We start from the raw sequence: 24956 nt of genomic DNA, 5'->3' as shown, positions 1-24956 counted from the left end.
TACTTACTTCAAATATGCACATCTATCTATCTATCTTATTGAACATTGAAAATTGAAAAAACTATTGGTAGCTAGCTACTTAGCTAAAAATAATTTAATTAGCTATAGCTAGCTATACTTCTTGTGGCGTCAAACTTTAAAATTTTTTGAGCAAGAAGAGGTTGTCGTTAGCAAATCTGAAATGAGAATTAAAATAAAAAGACCATTGTATATACGTTGTATTATCCTTTTTTCCTCGTCTCCTCGCTGTGGATTTGTTGTTGTTGATTGAAATACTCAAGGTTCAGAATTTAGGTAAGTCGTCCACGTATTACTTCTTGAATATGAAGGAGATATAGTATTCAACATGCGTTAGACCAACGTACGTTCCCAAGCCTTATGGAGATAATGAATTCCTATTGTCCATATGCCCACTTTAGCACACAATAGTCTAGACTCTAAACAACAGTGTACCATGAAGCGTATTTTCATGTAGCACACTGTAGTGAGGCTCATCAATGTCTGTTGTCGAGTGTAGCAAGCCCTTTCTTTCTTTGTAGTACAATGTAGTAAAGCGTAATTTTTCGTAGCGATGTGTAGCGGTACGTTATTTTCTGTAGCAGGCCGTAGTAGAACGTATTTCTTTGTAGTAGAGCGTGGTAGCCTGTAGTAGAGTGTAGTAGGGCGTATTTCTCTGTAGTAGAGTGTAGTAGCTTGTAGTAGAGTGTAGTAGAGCGTAGCACTTTCGTTTCATCTTCATTTCATCCTACCCCAAACTTTGAGACCAAGATATCTATATATAAATTTGCTATTTTAAACATACCGAATTCCAAAATAAATGTTACTAAGCGGATTTTGTACTATTTAAAATTGTGATCAGCATCCTTCAAAATATCGAAATAAAACGAAATACATTTGTCGCGGAGTACGAACAAACACGCTAACGCCCAACAAGTCCTTGTGAGCTTTTCACCGCCGAGAGCATAACCTGCCCCCACTATTAAAAAAATTGTCTCTTAAAAATCAATCGGAAGGAAAAAGGTTTCCCAAAGAGCTAACAAGTTGTGGCTGTCAAATCCAACTGGGTCAGAAAGAAAACCCGGGACTGCCGGTTGTGAGGAAGGATGCTGACACACATTTGAAAGCTGAAACTATTCCTGAAGATTTTCAGCAGGCAAAAGTAATAACATGGATCAAAATCGATTAAATTTCCTATTGGGAGCTTCCGGGCATGCAATAATATTTTTAGTCGTTTAAGCTCACATATTAGTTGGGATTTTACGAAGATAAAACTGGAGTAAAAACGTCGTTTACTATTTGTAAAAAGAGTTTTTCGCGTCCCTTATTGACTGGATAAGCACCTACTGCTAGGGGTTAAATATTAGAAGATATAAAAATACAATTGCATGATCCAAGGGCTGATGGAACTTCGTGGATCAGGTTGGTTAAGTATTTGTGGTTTGTGTTTTGGTGTTTGTATACATTTTTTGCTGAACAACATGCAAGAAATTAGTCTGCAAAGCTTCATGCTACTGTGTTTTAGAGTAATGAAAATAGAGATAGAGAAATGTATGTTCTAGCACAGTCGCGCACGCGCACGCACAGACGTCACAGCAAGTCCCTGAATATCCAGTACCATGCAGTACCATGCAGTGCTGAGCTATGGTTATCCAGTACCTATCAAGGTAAAGTCCCTATAGAGCGATGATGTCATCAAATCATACAAAAATGAGTAAATTTCTAGCACACCTAGTAGGGAGAATTCCCTTATAGAGTGATGACGTCATCAACAATCAACACATGCGCAGTAAAGACGTGAATAACTGTGTTAGTCGAGCACGATGAAATCCTCTAGCAAAACAAAAACTCTATACAATAAAGAAATGAATATATACACCGTGAAACAATTACGCAATATCGCAAAAAGCCGTGCACTTACGAGGTATTATAAGCTACATAAGGCCAAACCTTTTCGAGAAACAAGAGTTATCAAAAAATCGTTCTGTTGTCGGGATAAGATGCGGGGATGGTACAACTGGCTAGTTGATGCTGTCCCCAAGCCTATAAAGGAGGGGGTTAAGAGAACTTACGCGGCCTTTAAACGTAATATTATGAATCTCTATAATAGGACAGCCAACACGAAACCTACGCCTCATGATGAAGTCGAACATGAGGCCGAAGAAGACTATCTTCCAGATATCCAAAATCTCTACAATCAGCCGGAGCATGACTACACACCTCAGAAACATAAGCATGCTCTCCGCAGGACCTTTCGAAGTTTCCGTATTGCCGGCATAGGGGGGGGGGGGGGGCGACGTAGACGGGTATATAGGGATGGTGCGGCCCAACGTGAAATCCTTGGTTGGGGGACAGGTAGAGGATATGGGATCAGCGAAGGTACAGTTGTCCCTATGGACCATGTGGAGGAAGAAAACAAACCAGGGGACGCAAACGACGAGTGTATTGAGGTGAAGAAGGTCTTCAATAGTAACATGACGTCAATCTTCCAGGGTAGCAACGTAGACGACGTGCTAGATAGGATGTTCCCTCAAATCAAAACACATGTGGAGCATCCTGCGCTACTCCAGAGTGGCTTTACGATTAGTCGAATCCTATACATTGACGTAAATCTTCACAAATTGAGGCTAACAAGGGGTTCATCATATAGAGAGCTACCCAAATGGGTAGCCTCTAAAAAGGCCGTCATTACCCTGTGAATGAAGACGAGGAGTGCTTCAAGTGGAGTATCATAGCATCATTACATCATGAAGAGATAGAAAGGAACCCGAATCGAATATCTCAGGTGAGACCATACGTAGACCTTTATAACTGGGATGGCATATAGTTCCCAAAAAGCATCAAAATCTTATACAAGTTTGAGGAGAATAACGAGGAGATTGCAGTGAATGCCTTGTATATAATGGAAAAGAAGATCAACATCCTACGTCGATCGGTGCACAACGGACGTACCAAGATGGCGACTCTATTGCTTATCACAGATGATAAAAAGACCCACTATACAGCCGTCAAATCTCTATCGCGACTCTTAGGTAGTGAGACATCAAAGAACACAAAATCGATGCATTTTTGCCTGAACTGCCTACAGGGCTTCAACACGGTTGAATCGAGGGACAAGCACTATGGTTACTGCAAGGAACACGAGGCGATTAAAATAACGAGGCTGAGTAATGGCTATACTATAGGGATGGCCAAAAACAATTCAAAGTACCCTTTGCAATATATGCAGACTTCGAGAGTCTACTCATCCCGGCAGAGGATGCCAGGGCGACCAAGACTAAAAAGCTGAGTAAGCACGTACCATCTGGATGGTGTACATACTCCAAATTTGCCTATGGGGATGTACCGGACCCACTAACAGTCTACAGGGGTGAGGACTGTGTAACCCGCTTCGTCAATCATCTGGAGGATGAGGTGAAACGTCTCTACAATACCTACCCGCAACAATCCATGCTGCCTCTAACAGAAGTGTTAAAAAGGGAGCATGACGAGGCATCGAAATGCCACATCTGCCTAAAACACTTCGATGACTGTGAGAATAATCGTAAAGTCAGTCACCATTGTCACTATACAGGGCTGTATAGAGGCGCGGCCCATAACAACTGCAATCTCAAATACAAGATACCCAGTCACATACCTGTGATATTTCACAACTTGTCGGGGTATGACGCCCATCTCTTCATACGGGACTTGGGCAAGAAGTACGACACGCAGGACATTGGCTGCATAGCTGAAAATACTGAAAAATATATCAGTTTTAACGTGAAAATCAAGGTACCGCTTGGAGGTATGGGATATGGCGATGGTGAGACGTATAAGAAGATCGAGATTCGGTTTATCGATAGTTGCCGATTCATGCCATCCTCGCTAGACAAATTGGGAAGCAACCTCATTGGAACAAACGCCGCCGGTATAAAATGCCATCATTGTGCAGATACCTGTCTAAAATTTCAGGGTATAGACGCCGAGTATGTGACAAAGTTTTGGTGTAAAAATTGCAATTCGAGTAGTACCACCAAGCAGCTTAATCAGGACTAGGTAAAGGCAAACGTACCATCCATGGCAAAGTTCATCGACAAAGATGATGTCTTCAGGCTGATGCTTCGAAAAGGCGTGTACCCCTATGAGCACATGGATAACTGGTAACGATTTGAAGAGATGGAGCTGCCTCCCAAGGAGGCTTCTTAAAGCAAGCTGAATATGAAGGGGATCGGCGACAATGAAAATGCCTATGCAAAAAAGGTATGGGATGTCATTACTCCAGAGGGTGATAACGTTACTGTGGGCGACTACCATAACATCTACCTGACCATAGACGTCCTGCTATTGGCCGACGTTTTTGAAACGTTTCGAGACGTGTGCTTGACAAACTACAAGCTTGTTCCTGCCCATTTCTACTCCACGCCCGGCCTGGCATGGAAGGCGGCACTCAAATATACCGGAATCAGGCTAGAGCTCCTTACGGATCCTGACATGCTCCTGATGTTCGAGAAGGGTATCCGAGGAGGTATAACCCAAGCTGTACACAGTTATGCCAAAGCTAACAATAGGTATATGGGAGACCAGTACGATCCAGATGTTGAATCCGCATTCCTGCAGTACCTCGATGACAACAACCCGAACGCATGCATATCAACAGCATCGAGAAATTGGTACCAAGTTTGGGGGACAAACGAAAATATGTTGTACATATAAGGGCCCTTCACGAAGCTATAAAGCATGGGCTTGAACTAAAGAGAGTGCGTAGGGTCATCCAGTTTAACCAGAAACCTTGGCTTAAAGAGAACATCGATCACAACACGAGGCTGAGAACGGCTGCCAAAAACGAGTTTGAAAAGGACTTCTACAAGCTAATGAATTTAAGCGTGTTTGGAAAGACGATGGAGAATATCCGGAATCATCGCAACATCCAACTGGTTACCAACGAGGACAAGTACATGAAGTTGGTGATGAAACCAAATTTCAAGGGTAGAAGCAGATTCAGCAAGCACCTCCTAGGTGTAGAGATGGGTAAAACAGAGGTCAGGATGAACAAGCCGGTGTATATAGGCCAGTCAATCTTGGATTTACTAAAGCTAGTCATGTACGAGTTCCATTATGACTATATGCAGCCACAATACGGTAGCAAGTTGCAGCTATGCTACATGGACACAGACAGCTTCGTTTATCACATTCGAACATTTCTACAGGAATATTGCCCAAGATGTTGAGAAACGCTTTGATACAAGTGCATATAATCCGGATGATAACCGGCCTCTTCCCCGGGGAAAAACAAGAAGATCGTGGGTCTCATGAAAGACGAATTAGCGATAACATTTATGACCGAGTTCATCACGAGCCTCACAGATGAGGGCGGTGACAGGAAAGCCAAGGGCGTGAAGAGATGTGTTACGAAAAAATCCATCACCTTCTACGGCTATAGGCGATGTCTGGAAGAGGGCGTTGACGTCTACAGAAGCCAGGTGCTGATTCAAAACAAGAACCATGCGGTATACACCCAAGGGGTGAACAAGTTAGCAGTCAACAGGGCAGATGACAAACGCATCGTGCAGCCCGACCAGATTACAACACTTGCCAGGGGCCATTACCGTCCGGTGCCTACCAGGGAATAAAATGGAGGTGTGTTTACTAATAGTTCTACCCTATGCCATGATCGCTTATGTTCTTCTTTGTTATAAAAGACTACTAATAAAGATGTCTGATATTGCACGAGTATTCGACAATGCCTCTGCAGAATATGAACAGATAGAGAAACCTATCGATAGACGCCAGGTCCTGAAGGAGGCCCTACATAAGGGCAAAGGGCTCCTTTTACCCAAAACATATACAAAAGGGTTTGTTGACGAGGCCCGGGATGAAGCCATAGACAAGGCCCAGACCGAGTATGTACAACGGGAGCTTCATGAAAAGGGGGAGAAGACTGCAAAAGCGTTGACCACTCACGTGATTAGCCTGTATGCAAATTTGATTGGGAACTTCGTCGACATCGACAATGTAGATGAATTACGTCGAGATATAGAAGAAGACCCTATAATCCGAGACTCTATGAAAGATCTCGGGACCCTTGTCTACAGTACCATTGGGAGGTGTTTAGAACCCCTCTTTGTAGCGGGGCATACCGCCCGTCATATGTCTAAGAAAAAGGTAGAGGTAGAGGAGGCTGAGACGGTGCTATAATAAATTACTGAAGAAGAACAAAAGCAAGAAGAGAAAGTCATTACAAAACCACCAAATCATCCGAGAAGGGTTGCACAGGGACACAAGTTGGCGGCACTGATGAAGAAGAGGAAGGAAGAAATGAAACAAATGCAGTCAAAGCCTCTTCTGGGACCAGTTCCGTACAGTCGACGGACAATGTCTACATATATGGGGTAGGGACTTTGGTCGTGCTTGCCATAGGTGTCGGGGTTTGGTACAGATTTAGTAGAGGTCGGGACAATCCAGCGACCCCGGAGCCTCAGCAGGGATAACAGGGAAAAACTCAGCCTCAGATTGACATCTTCAAGATGCATTGATTTTTTTTTAAAAAATTACACTTAATAAATGACCACAAGCAACGTAACCCCCAAAGAGAAGGAGATTCTGGACATGTTGTACGAAACAGTCGAAACCAACAGACCTTGGTTACACATTTGCCTATGCCATGACAGGTAAGAAATTGTTGGGCATAACAAGGCCCTCTACCAAGATTTATACAAACGATGTCCTCAAGATGGTGGCGTACTTTGCAGCAGGTAGGGCGAGTCGTGAAATGGCAGTCAAGAAAGGATGGCTACCCGCGAGTATCGTGCCGTAGCTTAAATAAGCACCTAGTAAAATTTCTATTTGTCGTGTGGACAAATAGAAATATGGAAGGAACCAAGTGCCAGAGATGTTAATGCCTTTTAACCCTAGACAATTTCAACATCAAGGGAAATGGTCAAAGAACAAGGACATGCATGTGGTGCCTAACTGGAAAGAAAATTTCAAGGGGGGCAGCACGTACGCCACGGCTTCCAGCCTCTATATGAGCTCATGGCTATCTGTAGAGGTTATATTGAAGCCCAGTTTTCCGAGGGTTATACCTGGGAGCTCTACGAGCACTTGCACGGTCACCACAACATACCGTTTAAGTATGTGGAAGACACTGGCATGTCCCCGACGCTTGCCGAGGTTGCCAAGGCAAGTAAATGGATAGTAAATGGAAAAGAAAGGCCTTAAATGCAAAAAACTGCTTCCCCCGACAGGTTTAAGATTAGGGGCAATAGTCGAACGAAGAGTTGTATAGGTTGCCTGGCTAAAGCGAGGAAGATGCGGCGTATCAAATGCAAGGACCATGTTATTGAACACGAGGTAGACCCTATTGACATATGTCATTATAACCCAGTACGCCGAACTCGTCGGAGCACCCTCTGAGAGCCCGGAGAAGGCACTGCTCGTCAAGAGATATTGTAAGGCGTTGCGGTGTCTACAGGGAAAAATAAGATATACTCCACTACCCCTTGAATATAAGACCCAAAATACCAAGCTATGTCCTGCCTGTCGGGGGTTTCTTGTTAGTAATCATGGTGGTGTATGGATCTGTTCAGCATGTGCGCGATATACCCTAACATTCACGACAGGAAGTGGTCGAATTATTGAATAAAATGTTGGATGTCGTAAGAGATACGCATACAGCAATCTTTACAGGTCCGACATCATGCGAAAAAAAAACACAACGTGTTTTAGATATACTGGAAAATGAGTATAAAAAGCACTATCACAATATAGTGATACTATGCCCTATCCTACGGTGGAATACCACATATTTAGGGAGGGCCTTGCTCTGGCGAGACAAATGTGTGTTCCTTATAGACCCCGATAAAATAAGGCAATCCCTACTAGAATTGGCTATTTCGGGCAGGCACCGCAAGCACAGTTTTTGGCTACTCACGCAGAGTTATGCTGCCCTGCCGAAAAATCTGAGGAGGCAGAAGAAGCAGCACTTCCTCTGGTATCCGCATGAGAGGAGTGACATGAAAATGATAGACGAATAGACGAATTTGATCTCTGATTGATCGGATATCAAGGCCGATCTGAAAAAATCCAAACATGCATGCTTGTACGTGAGGTTGGAACACCCCAGAACTTGGAGGATTTTGGAGTGACCACAACTCGTGTTTGTCCTCAGAGGCAAAAATGAGTCAATATGGAAGGAACCAAGAGCTGCCAAAAATGTAAACTCTCTTATCTTTAGAAAATCTCAGGATTAAGGGGAAAGGTCAACAGACAAAATGGTGCATAATTTGTTTGGATAAAAAGATACAGCAGCGTGCCAAAAACAAATGCCCCATGGTAGGGTGAGTATTGCAAAAACTGCAGGGGTAGCCAGATTTGCAAACATGAAAAGATAAGATCTGAATGCAAGGATTGTGGGGGGAGTCGGCATTGCCACCATCAAAGGCGGAGGGATTGCTGCGAAGAGTGTAGGGCAGTCAGATCTGCAAACATGAAAGACAGAGGGCCTATTGCAAGGATTGTGGGGGGAATCAGTATTGCCACCATAAAAAACGGAGGCCGCGTTGCCCCATTTGTGATCCTGCTGGACATCTCGCTTCCGTTGTACGATTTCGAACCCACAAGGCCCTACAGGAAAACAAGGAGCTCAGCTCCCAGGAGTATCTTGGGTGTGATATACTCACGCTGCGGGCCCATATTGAGGCCCAATTTGTTGAGGGCATGACCTGAGACAACCATGGGGAGTGGCACATTGATCATAAAAATCCCTATTAAATATCGAGAAAATGGCGATCCCCCATCGCTTGCTGAGGTGGAGAAAAGGCTTCACTACTCCAACACTCAACCTATGTGGGCGAGTGGGAACATATCAAAAGGCAATTGATATATTGCAGAATAGGAAGCCCACACCCAACCACACACAATTTTTACTACTCTTACGGGTTGTGAAAATTATAGGCAAAAGTGAGGCACCTCCCATGGACCCCCTCTATTGACCAGTTTGGCTTTGAGATATAAAGTATTGAAATATCAAAAAGATGGAAGTCTATGTACAAAAACAGCATTTGCAAGGGATTATGATATTCAGGTGCCTGTACTGCGATGCTGTATAAAGGCAGGACCAGTGACTGGTTATTGCCTGGAAAATTTTAGATATCGAAATGGGGAATACTATGAAGGGTTTGAGTACCCCACAGACGACGATCTTTTACACAGGGTATGGTCGGGAAGAAAAGTATGGGGTACATTTGCAAGAAGTGCGATCGATTAGCATCTAGAGGATGATATTCAAACCCTAGGGCTCTATATCGTTTCGGTCAAAGAGAACAAGTATGGGGCACTCTGCTACGAGGTTATCAAGGATAGGGACTTGAGGTTATCTGATTTGGCTGACTTGATAACAATAGGCAATATCCTCAACTTTCCTATACCGGATAGACGATTGATTGATATTGATCTGGAAAGTGAGTTTGATGTCATCAAAGGCATTGTCTATGGTTACCCATTCTATACTGAGCCCCCTTTGCTGTATATAAGAGATCCAAGTAAAGAGTTGGGGGATGAACCTTCAGAGGTACTGCTGAAAATACTCTTTACCAATATTTCACATGTTGTGGAGGTACCTGAACGTTCTCTGGTATCTGCATGAGTTCTTCTGAAACGAAGCTTCTTTCAGGCCGTCCTTTAGGTAGTATAAACGCGGCTACCCGCTACGATACGGTCCAACCTATACATTTTACTACTCCAGAAAGCGTCAGTTGCGCGTCTTTTTGAGTCCCCATGTTCTTCTCCGGGTTGTAGTAAATACACGTACAAACCATCCTCAGGTACGGGTTTTTCCTCGGGATAGTGCTGACATTTTGCAAGCGGGACCTCATCCAGTTTGATCGCCTTGTTAGGTTTCAACTCAATCATGGCAGTTTTGGTATTGTTGAGACCCTTCACTATGGTATATAGGTTTTTCACCCATATACTTCTAGGCTCCCCAGAAACCAACTCTGGTGCATCCTGATGTTTGAAGAGCCTTTCCGCAAGTACCTTGTTGTAGGACTCTACAAATGCCGTAAATGTATGGTAATAATTGGTGGTGGCCCTCTTAATTTCAACCCCCTTATCCTCCAGCAACTTGGTTACGTATAGAGTTCCTTACAAGCATGAAAGGTATATCTAAATTCAAGAAGAATAACACGGACATTGCGGTAAACGTCTTGTACATAATGGGGAAGAAGATTAACATCCTACGGCGATCGGAATACAACATTAGACATAGCAAGCAGGTTAACCTGCAGCTTATAACAGATGACAAAAAGACCCACTATACGGCCGTCAAATGTCTATCGTAACTCCTAGTCAAGGAGACCTCGAAGAATAGGAATGCGATGCACTTCTGCCTGAGCTGCCTACAGGCCTTTTTTATTACAGTTGAGTCGAGGGACAAGCACCATCTGGATTGTGCACATACCCCAAATTCGCCTATGGGGATGTACAGTACCCACTAACAGTGTACCGTGGTAAGGACTGCGTGACGAAGTTCGTGAAGCACCTGGACGACGAGGTGAAGCGTCTCTACAATACCTACCCGCAGCAACCCATGCTGCCTCTAACAGAGGTGTTAAAAAGGGAACATGACGAGGCATCGAAATGCCACATCTGCATGAAGCCGTTTGACGACTGCGAGTATAGCCGTAAGGTTCGAGACCATTGTCATTACACGGAGCTGTAAAAAGGGGCAGCGCACGCGATCTGGAACCTCAGATACAAGATACCTAGCCATATTCCCGTCATCTTCCATAATCTCTCAGGGTACGACGCACACCTGTTTATCCGAGAACTGGGCGAGAAGTACGACACTCAGGACATTGGGTGCATAGCGGAGAATACTGAAAAATATATAAGTTTCAATGTGAAAATCAAATTCGGTTTATCGATAGTTGCCGATTCATGCCATCCTCGTTAGATAAACTGGCAAGCAACTTAATCGGAACAAACGTTGCCGGTATGAAATGTGACCAGTGCGCAGAAACCTGTCTGGAATTCCTGCGCAGATACCTGTCTGGTATATGGCAAAGTTTTGGTGTAAAAATTGCGACTCGAATACCACGAAGCAACTCAATCGGGACCAGGTAAAGGCAAACGTACCATCCATGGCCAAATTCAATGACAAGGACGACGTATTCAGGCTGATGCTGAGAAAAGGCGTGTACCCGTATGAATACATGGACGATTTGTAACGATTCGAAAAGCCGGAACTACTTCCCAAGGAAGCATTCTACAGCAAGCTAAATATGAAGTGGATCAGTGGCAATGAATATGCCTATGCAAAAAGGGGGTATGGAATTGTATAACTCCAAAGGGTGATAGCGTCACCATGGGCGACTATCACGACATCTACCTGACCATAGACGTCCTGCTATTGGCCGACGTATTTGAAACATTTGAGACGTGTGCTTGACGGTGGAAGGGTGGGAGCCAGTTCAGTAAACACCTCCTCGGTGTAGAGATGAGTAAAACTGAGGCCAAGATGAACAAGCCTGTATACATAGGGCAGGCCATACTGGATATGTCAAAAATGGTAATGTACGAGTTTCACTACGATTTCATGCAGCCCAAATATGATTCTAAATTACAGCTATGCTACATTGACACGGACTTATTTGTGTACCATATACGAACAGAAGACTTTAACAGAAATATTGCACAAGATGTCGGGGCACGCTTTGACGCGAGTGCGTATAATCCGGATGATAACAGGCCTCTCCCTATTGGTAAGAACAAGAAGGTCGTAGGCCTCATGAAGGACGAACTAGGTGGGAAGGTTATGACCGAGCTTATCACCCTAAGGGCTAAGCTATACGCCTACGAAAGCATTAGCAAAGAGGGCGATGATCGCAAAGCTAAGAGCGTAAAAAGATGCGTGACAAATAAGTCCATCACCTTCGACGACTATCGGCGATTTCTGGAAGAGGGCGTTGACGTCTACAGAAGCTAAGTGCTGATTCAGAACCTGAATCATCAGGTATATACCCAAAGGGTGAACAAGTTAGCTCTTAACAGGGCGGATAACAAAAGTTTGTACAACCTGATAAAATAATGACGCTTGCCCGTGGCCATTACCGCCTGGTGTCCGCCCGGTAATAAATGGAGGTGTGTTTGTATATCGCTATATTTCTACCGTATGCCATGATCGCGTTTTGCTTTTTTGGATATCGACGTACAATAAAGAGAATGTCAGATAGTGCCCGAGTATTCGACGATGCCTCTGCAGAATATGATCAAGTAGAGAAACCCATCGATAAACGCCAGGCCTTGAAAGAGGTCTTACGCACAGGTAAAGGGCATCTCCTGCCGAAGAAATGCAGAGAAGGGTTTGTCGACAAGGCTCCAGAAGAAGCTATCGACAAGGTACATACCGAGTACGTACAAAGGGAAGTCCAAGAGAAGGGGGAGAAGACTGCAAAAGCGCTGACTACTCACGTGATCAGCCTCTATGCTAGCATGATTGGGAACTTCGTTGAGATTGATAGTGTTGATAAATAGCGCCGGGACATTGAGGATGACCCCATCATCAAGGATTCCATGAAAGATCTCGAGATCCTTGTCTACTGTACGATCGGCAGATGCTTGACACCCATTTTGGTGGCAGGACACACAGCGCGACGTATGTCTAAGAAAAAGGATGAGGAGGCGGAGACTAAGGAAGTGCCTCGGACGGCGCTATAAGATAAATGAGTGAACAGGAAGGGAAACAAGAGGAAAGAGTCATAACCATGAAGAACGACGGCCGTGTTGCTGCTGGAAATAGACTTGCTGAATGGAACCGAAAGAACAAGGCCAACTTACAGAAGAACGTGGATAAAAGTTCTTCGCCAGATGATCAAGAACCTGTCGCAGGTTCTAGCAAGTCAATGGATAATATCCACCTTTATGCTGTAGCGACTTTGGCCGTATGGGCGATAGGAGTTGGTATATGGTACAGGTTTGGTAGAGGCTAAAATGAATCTCAAAACCCCACACAAGAGCCCCAACAGGGCAAATCCTAGCCAAATATCGAGATTTTCAAAATGTTATAATATAAATGGCAACACCTCATGCAAACGTACCTCAAAAGAAAAGGAGATCCTGGACATGCTCTATGAGACCGTTGGAGACCTTAGTTTCACCTTTGTCTATGCCATGGCAGGTAAGAAATTCTTGGGTATAACAAGACCATCTACAAAAATGGATGCGAACGACATCCTCAAGATGGTGGCGTACTTCGCAGCAGGCAGGGCGAGTCGTGAAATGGCCGTCAAAAAAGGGTCGTTTCCCGCAAGCATAGTCCCCAAACCAAAATAGAGTGTCCGATAAAACTCGTGTTTGTCCCCGGGGACAAAAACGAGTTATGGTAGGAACCAAGTGCCAGCGATACAAACACTTTTTATTTATAGAAAATTTCAAAATCAAGTGTAACGGTTAAACGACAAAGACATGCATTAAATGCCTCGATAAAAAGAAAGTGTCAAAGGAGCGCACAGGCAACCAGCCCTAAATGAGCTTATGGCTATCTGTAGGAGTCATATCGAAGCTCAGTTCTCCAAGGGTATGACTTGGGAACTCTACGAGTTTTTGCACATGGACCACAAGATACCGTTTAAGTATAGAAACCTGCAAGTACAGAAACCTGCAAGTCCCCTACGCTTGCCGATGGTGCTAAGGCATTGCACAAGGTGAGTCTCTTCATAGTAAATGGATTTCAAATGTTGTAAAGGGTGCAAGCACATTTTAACACCCGACAAGTTCAAGATTAGGCGTAATAGTCGAACAAAGAATTGTATAAGTTGCCTGGCTAAAGTGAAGGGGAGGCGGCGTACCAAAAACAAAGACATCAAAGACATTGACTACGAAGTAGATCCTGTCAATATAGATGGAGAAATTAGAGGATCTCAACAGGATTATAATTATCTACTTCTCTATACATCATACCCCAGTACATTGAACTCATCGGAGCACCACCCGAGAGCCAGGAAAACGCACTGCTCGTCGAGAGGTACCGCGAAGCACTGCGATGCCTACAGGGTAAATTAACATATCCTCCATTACCCCTCGATTACCAGACTAGAAATACCAGCTCTGCCCTGCATGCCGGGGGTCTTTGGCGAATAATCACGGTGGTGTCTGGATTTGTTTAGCCTGTGCCGCGATATACCCTAAGATTCACGATAGGAAGTGGTCGAACTATTAAGTAAAATGTTGGACGTTGTGAAGGACCCCCATAGAGCAATCTTCACAGGACCCACAAGTTGTGGCAAGACACAGCACGTTCTGAATCTCCTTGATCAGGAGTATAAAAAGCACTATCACAATATAGTGATAGTTTGAATGGATAGCGAAATTGTTGTCGTTACTAGCAGGCGAGGAGAATCTCTTCATAGTCGACGACAAGATATCTGATGAAAGTCTCGACAAGAAAAGGCAGCCGTTACTTGAATTGGCTATTTCAGGTAGGCACAGGAAGCATAGTTTGTGGCTATTAACGCAGTCGTATACTGCCTTGCCCAAGAATCTGAGGAGGCAGAAAAAAGCCTTGTTTTTATGGTACCAGCATAAGAAGAGCGACATGAAAATGATAGACGAGGAAACCGAGCTTATCACCCTAAGGGCTAAGCTATACGCCTACGAAAGCATTAGCAAAGAGGGCGGTGATCGCAAAGCTAAGAGCGTAAAAAGATGCGTGACAAATAAGTCCATCACCTTCGACGACTATCGGCGATTTCTGGAAGAGGGCGTTGACGTCTACAGAAGCTAAGTGCTGATTCAGAACCTGAATCATCAGGTATATACCCAAAGGGTGAACAAGTTAGCTCTTAACAGGGCGGATAACAAAAGTTTGTACAACCTGATAAAATAATGACGCTTGCCCGTGGCCATTACCGCCTGGTGTCCGCCCGGTAATAAATGGAGGTGTGTTTGTATATCGCTATATTTCTACCGTATGCCATGATCGCGTTTTGCTTTTTTGGATATCGACGTACAATAAAGAGAATGTCAGATATTGCCCGAGTATTCGACGATGCCTCTGCAGAATATGATCAAGTAGAGAAACCCATCGATAAACGCCAGGCCTTGAAAGAGGTCTTACGCACAGGTAAAGGGCATCTCCTGCCGAAGAAATGCAGAGAAGGGTTTGTCGACAAGGCTCCAGAAGAAGCTATCGACAAGGTACATACCGAGTACGTACAAAGGGAAGTCCAAGAGAAGGGGGAGAAGACTGCAAAAGCGCTGACTACTCACGTGATCAGCCTCTATGCTAGCATGATTGGGAACTTCGTTGAGATTGATAGTGTTGATGAATTGCGCCGGGACATTGAGGATGACCCCATCATCAAGGATTCCATGAAAGATCTCGAGATCCTTGTCTACTGTACGATCGGCAGATGCTTGACACCCATTTTGGTGGCAGGACACACAGCGCGACGTATGTCTAAGAAAAAGGATGAGGAGGCGGAGACTAAGGAAGTGCCTCGGACGGCGCTATAAGATAAATGAGTGAACAGGAAGGGAAACAAGAGGAAAGAGTCATAACCATGAAGAACGACGGCCGTGTTGCTGCTGGAAATAGACTTGCTGAATGGAACCGAAAGAACAAGGCCAACTTACAGAAGAACGTGGATAAAAGTTCTTCGCCAGATGATCAAGAACCTGTCGCAGGTTCTAGCAAGTCAATGGATAATATCCACCTTTATGCTGTAGCGACTTTGGCCGTATGGGCGATAGGAGTTGGTATATGGTACAGGTTTGGTAGAGGCTAAAATGAATCTCAAAACCCCACACAAGAGCCCCAACAGGGCAAATCCTAGCCAAATATCGAGATTTTCAAAATGTTATAATATAAATGGCAACACCTCATGCAAACGTACCTCAAAAGAAAAGGAGATCCTGGACATGCTCTATGAGACCGTTGGAGACCTTAGTTTCACCTTTGTCTATGCCATGGCAGGTAAGAAATTCTTGGGTATAACAAGACCATCTACAAAAATGGATGCGAACGACATCCTCAAGATGGTGGCGTACTTCGCAGCAGGCAGGGCGAGTCGTGAAATGGCCGTCAAAAAAGGGTCGTTTCCCGCAAGCATAGTCCCCAAACCAAAATAGAGTGTCCGATAAAACTCGTGTTTGTCCACGGGGACAAAAACGAGTTATGGTAGGAACCAAGTGCCAGCGATACAAACACTTTTTATTTATAGAAAATTTCAAAATCAAGTGTAACGGTTAAACGACAAAGACATGCATTAAATGCCTCGATAAAAAGAAAGTGTCAAAGGAGCGCACAGGCAACCAGCCCTAAATGAGCTTATGGCTATCTGTAGGAGTCATATCGAAGCTCAGTTCTCCAAGGGTATGACTTGGGAACTCTACGAGTTTTTGCACATGGACCACAAGATACCGTTTAAGTATAGAAACCTGCAAGTACAGAAACCTGCAAGTCCCCTACGCTTGCCGATGGTGCTAAGGCATTGCACAAGGTGAGTCTCTTCATAGTAAATGGATTTCAAATGTTGTAAAGGGTGCAAGCACATTTTAACACCCGACAAGTTCAAGATTAGGCGTAATAGTCGAACAAAGAATTGTATAAGTTGCCTGGCTAAAGTGAAGGGGAGGCGGCGTACCAAAAACAAAGACATCAAAGACATTGACTACGAAGTAGATCCTGTCAATATAGATGGAGAAATTAGAGGATCTCAACAGGATTATAATTATCTACTTCTCTATACATCATACCCCAGTACATTGAACTCATCGGAGCACCACCCGAGAGCCAGGAAAACGCACTGCTCGTCGAGAGGTACCGCGAAGCACTGCGATGCCTACAGGGTAAATTAACATATCCTCCATTACCCCTCGATTACCAGACTAGAAATACCAGCTCTGCCCTGCATGCCGGGGGTCTTTGGCGAATAATCACGGTGGTGTCTGGATTTGTTTAGCCTGTGCCGCGATATACCCTAAGATTCACGATAGGAAGTGGTCGAACTATTAAGTAAAATGTTGGACGTTGTGAAGGACCCCCATAGAGCAATCTTCACAGGACCCACAAGTTGTGGCAAGACACAGCACGTTCTGAATCTCCTTGATCAGGAGTATAAAAAGCACTATCACAATATAGTGATAGTTTGAATGGATAGCGAAATTGTTGTCGTTACTAGCAGGCGAGGAGAGTCTCTTCATAGTCGACGACAAGATATCTGATGAAAGTCTCGACAAGAAAAGGCAGCCGTTACTTGAATTGGCTATTTCAGGTAGGCACAGGAAGCATAGTTTGTGGTTATTAACGCAGTCGTATACTGCCTTGCCCAAGAATCTGAGGAGGCAGAAAAAAGCCTTGTTTTTATGGTACCCGCATAAGAAGAGCGACATGAAAATGATAGACGAGGAAACCAACCTTATTTCGAACAGGGATGATATTAAGGCTGAGCTAAATAAGTCCAAACATGCGTGCTTATACGTGAGGTTGGAGCATCCTAGGACTTGGAAGATTCTCGAGTGACCACGGTGAAATCCTCCGGCTTACGTTGGTATATTAGAAAGATGTCGTCGCAAGCTATGTTCAACACAGGAGCCGTCGAGACCCTGTCCAACAATCAGGACCTATGTTTAAACGCGCCGATTTAGGACGTTTCCTGGGTATTGAAAAGGTTAAAAATATGACGATACCTTCAACGTTCCTTTCTACCAGGTCCGAAATAGTATCGTCCAAGGAGCATCTCCCATGTGCACACTTGGTAAGGCAAAAAATGGGCATGATGTATTCGTCACACTTGAAGGTGCATTGGAAATCGTTCGCCCTTCCAGGAAACCAAAGGCTGTAGGGGTCTACATTATCATTATTTACCATCGAGGCATTTGATGCATGTCCTCGTTATTTGACCATTCCCCTTGATCCTAAAGTTGTCTATAGAAAGATAGTGTTTGCATCTCGAGCATCTCTTGCTTTCTTCCATAACTCGTTTTTGCCCCTAGGGACAAACACGAGTTGTGGTCACTAATACTCAACGCTGTGAACCCATATTTATTCCGACTGTTTGCTCTTCTTGCAGTCTTTGCAGCGATACTTTAATTTCCCGTGCTTGCAAATCTGACTGCCTTTACACTCTTTACAATAGGATCTCATCCTTTTATGTATACAAATCTGGCTACCTTTACAGTCCTTGCAGCAAGCCTTCTGTCTCTCATGGGGACAAATCTGTCTTCCACCACAATCTTTACAGTAAGCCCTATATTCTTCATGGGGAAAAATCTGACTTCCCTTGCACTCTTTGCACTGGTTCCTACGCCTACCATGGGGGCATTTGTTTTTGTCACGCCCCTGTTTCTTTTTATCCAGGCATTTGATGCATGTCTTTGTAGTTTGACCATTTCCCAGCACTCTAAATGTATCTAGCAAAAGACTCTCGTTACAATTTGAGCAGCTCTTGTTTTCCATATTGACTCGTTTTTGCCCTTGGAGGACAAACACGAGTTGTGATCACTAATGCTCCACAGAATGATAACGACCGTGTAGGATCTATAGCTGCGCATCTTGAAACAAGTACACATAGCACCTGAAATCCCCGGGTCCGTTGGCCTTCTTGGTCATATGTAACGTAATGCCGTCCGACAGACGTTGTAGATGCCTTCCAGATCCATGTAGGGTATGTTCCGGGCTTGCTCAGAAATCGATAAACAACGCGTACCTCTCATTAAAAAACTGGCCAATTGTGACGTTAGAGTCGTGGCTGCCGAAGAGGTCACGATCTGTTCGAGGTGGTCTTTGGGTAACATGGCATGGCTATACAGTTTGTTAGGTTCACCTTCCACGGTGACGCTGATCTTCTCAATTTTTGGATTGTAAAAGACTTCGCTGACACTGGAATAAGCCTTCACTTTCCTGGGATCTACAAAGAGTAGCAGGACATCTTTCAAACTCTTCGCGGGAGTGTCAATCTGAAGGTTGTAGCTGGTATTGGTATTTTTCATGGTCACCACCTTGCATCTCAGGATCCGTTCATAGGGTAGTGTCAATCTTGCATACTTTGATATCATAGCGCTCGCTAGGCCTTCATGGCTCACTGTTGTACACAGCATCCGCCACCACGGTGCCGTGCTTCCAGAGGCTGCCGTACCCCCATATTTGATGACGTCACTATGCGGTGCGAATGGTAGGACGAACTGGAAGCGGTCAGATAAACCTGCTGGATAAAAGGGTAGGTCTCCGGTGAGTTCAAACATCTTGCCGAGGGGTATACAGAACGTATTACCATACGCCGCAACAATGGCCTTCTCCTCAAAGTGATACGTAAATCTCGCACCAGGCTTTTGCCGATCGTACGTTTCATGTTGGTGGCCGTTATTTCCAAGTCAAATAGGAGTTTGATGGACCCTGGAAAAATCGTCCTGTCGCATATTGGGAATATCCACGTACAAGTCCTCATTTTGATTGATTGTAGAGGTTATGTTAGATATCTGAACACGTTGTCTTTGTCCTTTGATACCGAAGAGTTGTTTCGTCTCTGCGTAAGGGTCCAGTGTCGTTCCAAATACGTTACTCTTTTTATTATATAAGGGAAATCTTTAAATAAATGCCAACAATCCAGCATTTGATCACGATCTTCCGGATGAGGGCGGGAGGGATGATAAACCCGAAGCTTCTCCATCAACGCCAAAACATTCGGCAACGCCTGGGGCTTCAACGTCAGGAGAACAACAGGGTGTTCCAGGGGCTGGCCTTTCAGAGCAGAGGCAAAAGATATTAAAATCAAAGGTCGACGAGCTCTACGAACGTTTTGAGGAGAGGTTGGGGAAGCCTATTTCGATACCTTACGACGACTTTAGGCTGGAAGGGAAACTTCTTTTTTTCAACGATATAGACCTTACACCATTAATTACAAAAGATAAGGGTTGGTTGCGAGCTGCCGGGGAGATGATCAAGAGATTGAAGGCAGATCTCGTGCGAGCCCTGGGTTTTCCCGACTATATTACTACACCCAACAGGGGTAAGGCAGCGGCCCAGGCACTTGGGCAAAAGGTTGATGACATTGTGAGGAAGGACATGGCTGATGATATCATTTCGATGGAATCGATAGAGGAATTTGTAGATGCCACGGAGAGCTTTATGGAAGAAACTTCAGTTGGTGGTACTGATGAAGTATTCACCGAGCGCGAGAGGCGAGGATTAAACCTCGAACTCCAAACTATAAGAGGTAACTTGAAAGTCTTGAAAAGCAAGATGATCTTATACAATAGCAAGGTGAAAGACCTCGAGAAGCAGAAAGTCGGGGTAGATGAAGGACAAAGAGCTAATCTTGAGAGGGAAATACAGCCAGCTGAAGAATATCACGGAAACATTGATGAAAATTGCTGGAGATGACACGTCTTTGCTTGAAAAGCTAAAGATCCTCTTTAAGGAGCAGGGTATGAACACAGCGAGTATAGTCTTGGTCTACTGATAAGTACCATTGTACTTACAGCTACAGGAGGAGGTGTCGCTGGAAGTGCCGCAGGGAAGGGGTTTGTAGAGAAGCAGCTGGGTAAAGATTGGGTAAATTTCTAAAGTACTTGGCAGGTAAAGCAGGTGCTGCATTACCTGGGATTATGGGTACCATAGTCTCGTTATTTTTGAGGGTAGCGGCAACTGTTGTCGAATACGCGGCTAAACGTCTGTACATGGCAATTACTGCTGGCGTTGGGTTTGTCGTGGTTTACGTCGGTAAGGTCTTATATGACCTATTGTTTAAGCCATATGTAGGCAATGATGATCCCTACCCCTGTCGTGATCAATTCGGCCTTGGTGTTCTCGTCTTGGTTTTGCGGGGGTTGTTCGGGAGGATGTATAGGAGGCGTAGCATGTTTGGGAGGTAAGGTATGCTTGGGAGGTGGTTTGATATCTGCCACATGTCTGATAGTATGCTCGGTATGCCTAAGGGGTGTAGTATGTATAGGTGTTTTGATAGTATGCTTAGGAGGTGTACTATGCCTAGGGGGTATGGTATGCCTAGGGGGCGTAATATGCTTGGGAGGTATAGTATGCATAAGGGGTGTAGTATGCTTCACAATAGGCTTGTTATTCACACCAACTTGGACACCAACGCTGACGTTGGCAGGTGCTGTGAGAATGTTGTTATTATACCCCACAATCTTGTTAATACGCAGGTTCGTATCAGAGGGCAGCATGTACACGCTGGGCATGCCGCCAAGCTTACCGGAGTTCGGGCATATTGAAGCACCTTTTGGAATTCCGTGATGCCATGCCCTACATTCTCTTGGCGTTATACCATGGCCTCAAATTACTGCAGTAAGATTTGCCTTGCTGTGTAATTGTCAGCACCACACCCGATTAAGGATGCCTTAGCCCCTGCCTGCGATCCTAGCAACAAGACCACCTAAACCTGGATACTCTCGCTTAGCTTGGTTAGACCCACCGATGTTAAACCCTGACTTGTGGGGTTGATGAACTTGGCCCAGTCCCCGTGAACCTGAGGCCACCAGCGGCCGTTGGTGGGTGACGACATGACAGTCTTGAACTCGTACAGACTATTGGAATGGTTGAGGTTGAGTAGGGTTTTTTGTACTGAGAAAACCCATCATCATAAGGCATGGGCACCTTCATTCTTGCTAGGATACGACGCATGTGAAAATAGACATGGAATTTGAAGATCGAGTTGACAAGGGGTACGGAACCCGTCAGATGCTTAGCAGATATGCTTAAGGCAGCGCTTGCGCAATGGGTGGCGAAGTTAACCTGAATGTTCCAGTAGTCCAATGCTTGTCCCGTCCAACCCACCCTAACAGGGTCATTTAGCAAATTGGTGGGGATTTTTATGGCATACTTGGTAAACTCAGGGAAGACCACCTCAATGTGCGAGGCTGTAGACACGTACAGACCCTGATGCTCCAAATTTGTGATACCAAGTGGCCATTCCCCCCTGCTGTTTGTTTTAAAACAAAGATGAAGCAACTCCACATCACTACTAGTGAAAAGCCTACGATATTGAAAGACTACCTGGGGCAGGATAGTAGGATAGCCTTGAAATCGATCAGTATCAGGCCTGTATGGCTGAACCTGTCCAGTAACAATGAGTTTACTATAAGTAGAGTAGGGTCCATGGACGTTTACCAAAGATTGAGACTTGTTTGCCCTCAGTTGAATGAGAACGACTGCTTACTTGACGGTAAAAAGTCAAAAATTCTGGCCCTTCTTTCCACCAAAGAGTTGAATGTCTGGGGGGACATGCTGACCTGGAATTTTGATACTTCAACGTACCTTCCTTTGAAGGGCTCGACGGACCGTCTCGAGTTCCTGTTGACGGACGAATTTCACCACGAGAAAAACGTTTCGTTCACCGGCATCACGATGTGTATTCTCATAGATTAAAGATGAGCGATATAGCCAAACTGTATCCCAACCTACCGAGTGCACCTGCGCAGAGCGCCGACATGCCAGAGGAAAGCCAAAAGTATAGGCTTGGGAAGATAGGAGAGATTGAAAAGTACCTGCGGAATGAGATCAAGGAGCGGAACAGGCTCGCAAAGAAGTTCAAGATGCATGTGACTTGGGTGAGGTATTGTGACCATGGACTGCTGAGTATTAGCATTATCACCTCAGGCATTGGGATCGGGGTGTTAGGAACGGGTTTGGGAGCTCCCCTATGTATAGCCATGGGGGGGATCACGATCGCCGTCGGAATTGGGCAGGCCGGTATCCGAAACGCTGGGAAGAGCCTGGGTGTGAAATTTAAAAAACATGAGACTATAAGGCTGTTGGCGGAGACGAAGCTTAACTCTATAATCGATTTAATCTCAAAAGCCTTGAGAATGGAGTCATCAGCGACTATGAGTTTACCCTCATTACACATAAGAAATATATGCTGCTAAAGGAACAGATGCGTCAACGTGTTAAACAGATTGTGAACGCTATTAATAAACAGGAGCGTGCTCAGCTAATTGCGAAAGGTCGGGAGGAAGGCAGAAATGACGTTTTAAAAAAACTTCAGTCTGTAAAGTATGCAAGCGCTACCTAGAGTCTCCACCTGAGTATAAGCCTTAATTTGATATATATTATAAAGGCCTTGTAGGCCTATAGAATGTATGTTTTTTTAATCCTCAACTAACAGCCATTCTTTATTCCGTAATATGTACCTGAGGGTAGTAGTTTTTACCTTGAACATACACCGATGAAGTAGCCAGGATAGCACTGGCTTGGCAGGGTTCATCGTAGGGTACTGGCATACCGTGGAATTTAGTTGTGATTGCATCCTTGTAGTATTTGAGTTTAGCGTTCACGTAACGGTCCTTTTTCACAGGCTCTGTTGTCAATTACTCGGACCCTTTGATTTTATTCCAGATTTGACGATACTTGGCAACCCAATCGGCGTACTCTTCAAAATCGTGACTCATTGCCGGTACTGCATTGGCGTTGTACCGGCTGACCCCATGTGGGGACCATAATTTAGGTGTTTTTACCCTGAGGGCTTCTACGAGGTCTTGTGTATGGTAGCCTATAATGTACCGATTATCCTTACCTCCATTGGCAGGAATTGGATCCGACACCGTCAGATAGTCCACGTTGATATCATTGATGTCTGTGAAGGTAGCAGCAAACGAGTACAATAATTTAGGGTTGACAAGCTCATTCTCAAATTGTAGCATCTTCTTTATTGTAATTCAAACGACTTCAGGGGATTGCTTGTCATTGTACATACGCAACCACCCCCGTTATACGTGACGTATTCCTGATAACAGTACCAACACAACATTTTACCATCTACTACAAACCGACGCCCGCAGGTGTATCTGTCGTACACATCCAACATACGTTCACAGTCCTTACATTGTTCCATTTATATTATGATTATAAGGCATCAAGACGATACCTTAGGTCTTGAATCCTCCACCAATTCTCCCTTTCCTTCTCTGATTCTTTTAATAATGCCAATGCCATTAGTGGTAGAGAGAGGCCTAAGTCAGCTATAAGGGTAATGACTACTGCACTTCCAAATATACCGAATTTTGATTGGCAGTTGATGCACATTAGTAGTATAGTAGTATTTTGATTTCATCTTATAACCCCGAAGGGTTGTAGGATAACTTTTGAATTTCACATGCTGCTGCACATGTCCTGCGGCTTGAACCTTTCGGGGACATGCTCTAACATATTGGCCTTCTCCCCAACAACTTTGTTGCACATGTCCTGCGTCTTGAACCTTTCGGGGACATGCTCTAACATATAGGCCTTCTCCCCAACAACTTTGTTGCACATGTCCTGCGTCTTGAACCTTTCGGGGACATGCTCTAACATATAGGCCTTCTCCTCAACAACTTTGTTGCACATGTCTTGCGTCTTGAACCGATCTGGCACGTACATGAAAACAGCCTTGTTGCATGGGCCTTGCGTCTTAAACCAACTCATTTATATATACAGATTTCAACAAAGTCCGAAGATTGCACCTCTTTACTTTGCACGCGTTGATTTTTGATGACGTCATCAAAAAGGAATTCCCCTACCAGGTGCGCTAGAATTTTTTACTTATTTGCAGCATTGATGACGTCAGCACTATATAGGGACCTACCCCTTGAATTCCATGAATCAACACCGTATGGTAGGGACTTTACCCCGCTAAGCATGGCATGGTACTGGATGGTACTGGATTATCAGGGATTTGTTATGGTTGCCTGTGACGTGTGCGCGTGTGCGTGCGCGACTGCGCCAGAAGGAACATTTCTCTATCTCTCGAATAGGAAAAATCTAAAAACCTGCAGCATCATGTGAATAACTTTGGTAAAATAAATTAAGAAACTTCTTCCATGACTACTTGCTTTGTTGTTTAGAATAGTCAGGCGCCATTTTGAAATTACGCAATAATTATCCTGTAAGATCCACATGACAGGATTGGGTTAAGTATCATGAATGAGACTTAATGAGTTGCCATATTCAAAAAGGTTTTTCTTTGTAAACCTATTTGCAGCATCAT

At 44.5% G+C, this 24956-nt stretch overlaps 2 protein-coding genes across 2 annotated transcripts in view; both read right to left on the bottom strand.

Moving 5' to 3' along the window:
* Positions 1–21831, bottom strand: part of LOC130648124 (fibroblast growth factor receptor 2-like) — a 39024-nt gene extending 17193 nt beyond the window's left edge. Inside the window, exon 1 of the mRNA XM_057454154.1 lies at positions 21820–21831. The gene's annotated coding sequence lies outside the window, so the exon portion shown is untranslated. The remainder of the gene's footprint in view (positions 1–21819) is intronic.
* Positions 18020–18433, bottom strand: LOC130648264 (uncharacterized). Its single transcript, XM_057454305.1, has one exon. The coding sequence runs from the start codon at positions 18431–18433 to the stop codon at positions 18020–18022; it is 414 nt and encodes a 137-aa protein (XP_057310288.1).
* Positions 21832–24956: the final 3125 nt, after the last annotated feature.

This window comes from Hydractinia symbiolongicarpus, chromosome 6 (assembly GCF_029227915.1).
Source record: "Hydractinia symbiolongicarpus strain clone_291-10 chromosome 6, HSymV2.1, whole genome shotgun sequence".
Taxonomy (NCBI): Eukaryota; Metazoa; Cnidaria; class Hydrozoa; order Anthoathecata; family Hydractiniidae; genus Hydractinia; species Hydractinia symbiolongicarpus.
This window is presented reverse-complemented; position numbering and strand designations above follow the sequence as displayed.

Coding starts and splice junctions, on each gene's coding strand:
- LOC130648264 (XM_057454305.1), bottom strand. CDS start 18,433: ATGGAAAACAAGAGCTGCTCAAATTGTAACGAGAGTCTTTTGCTAGAT.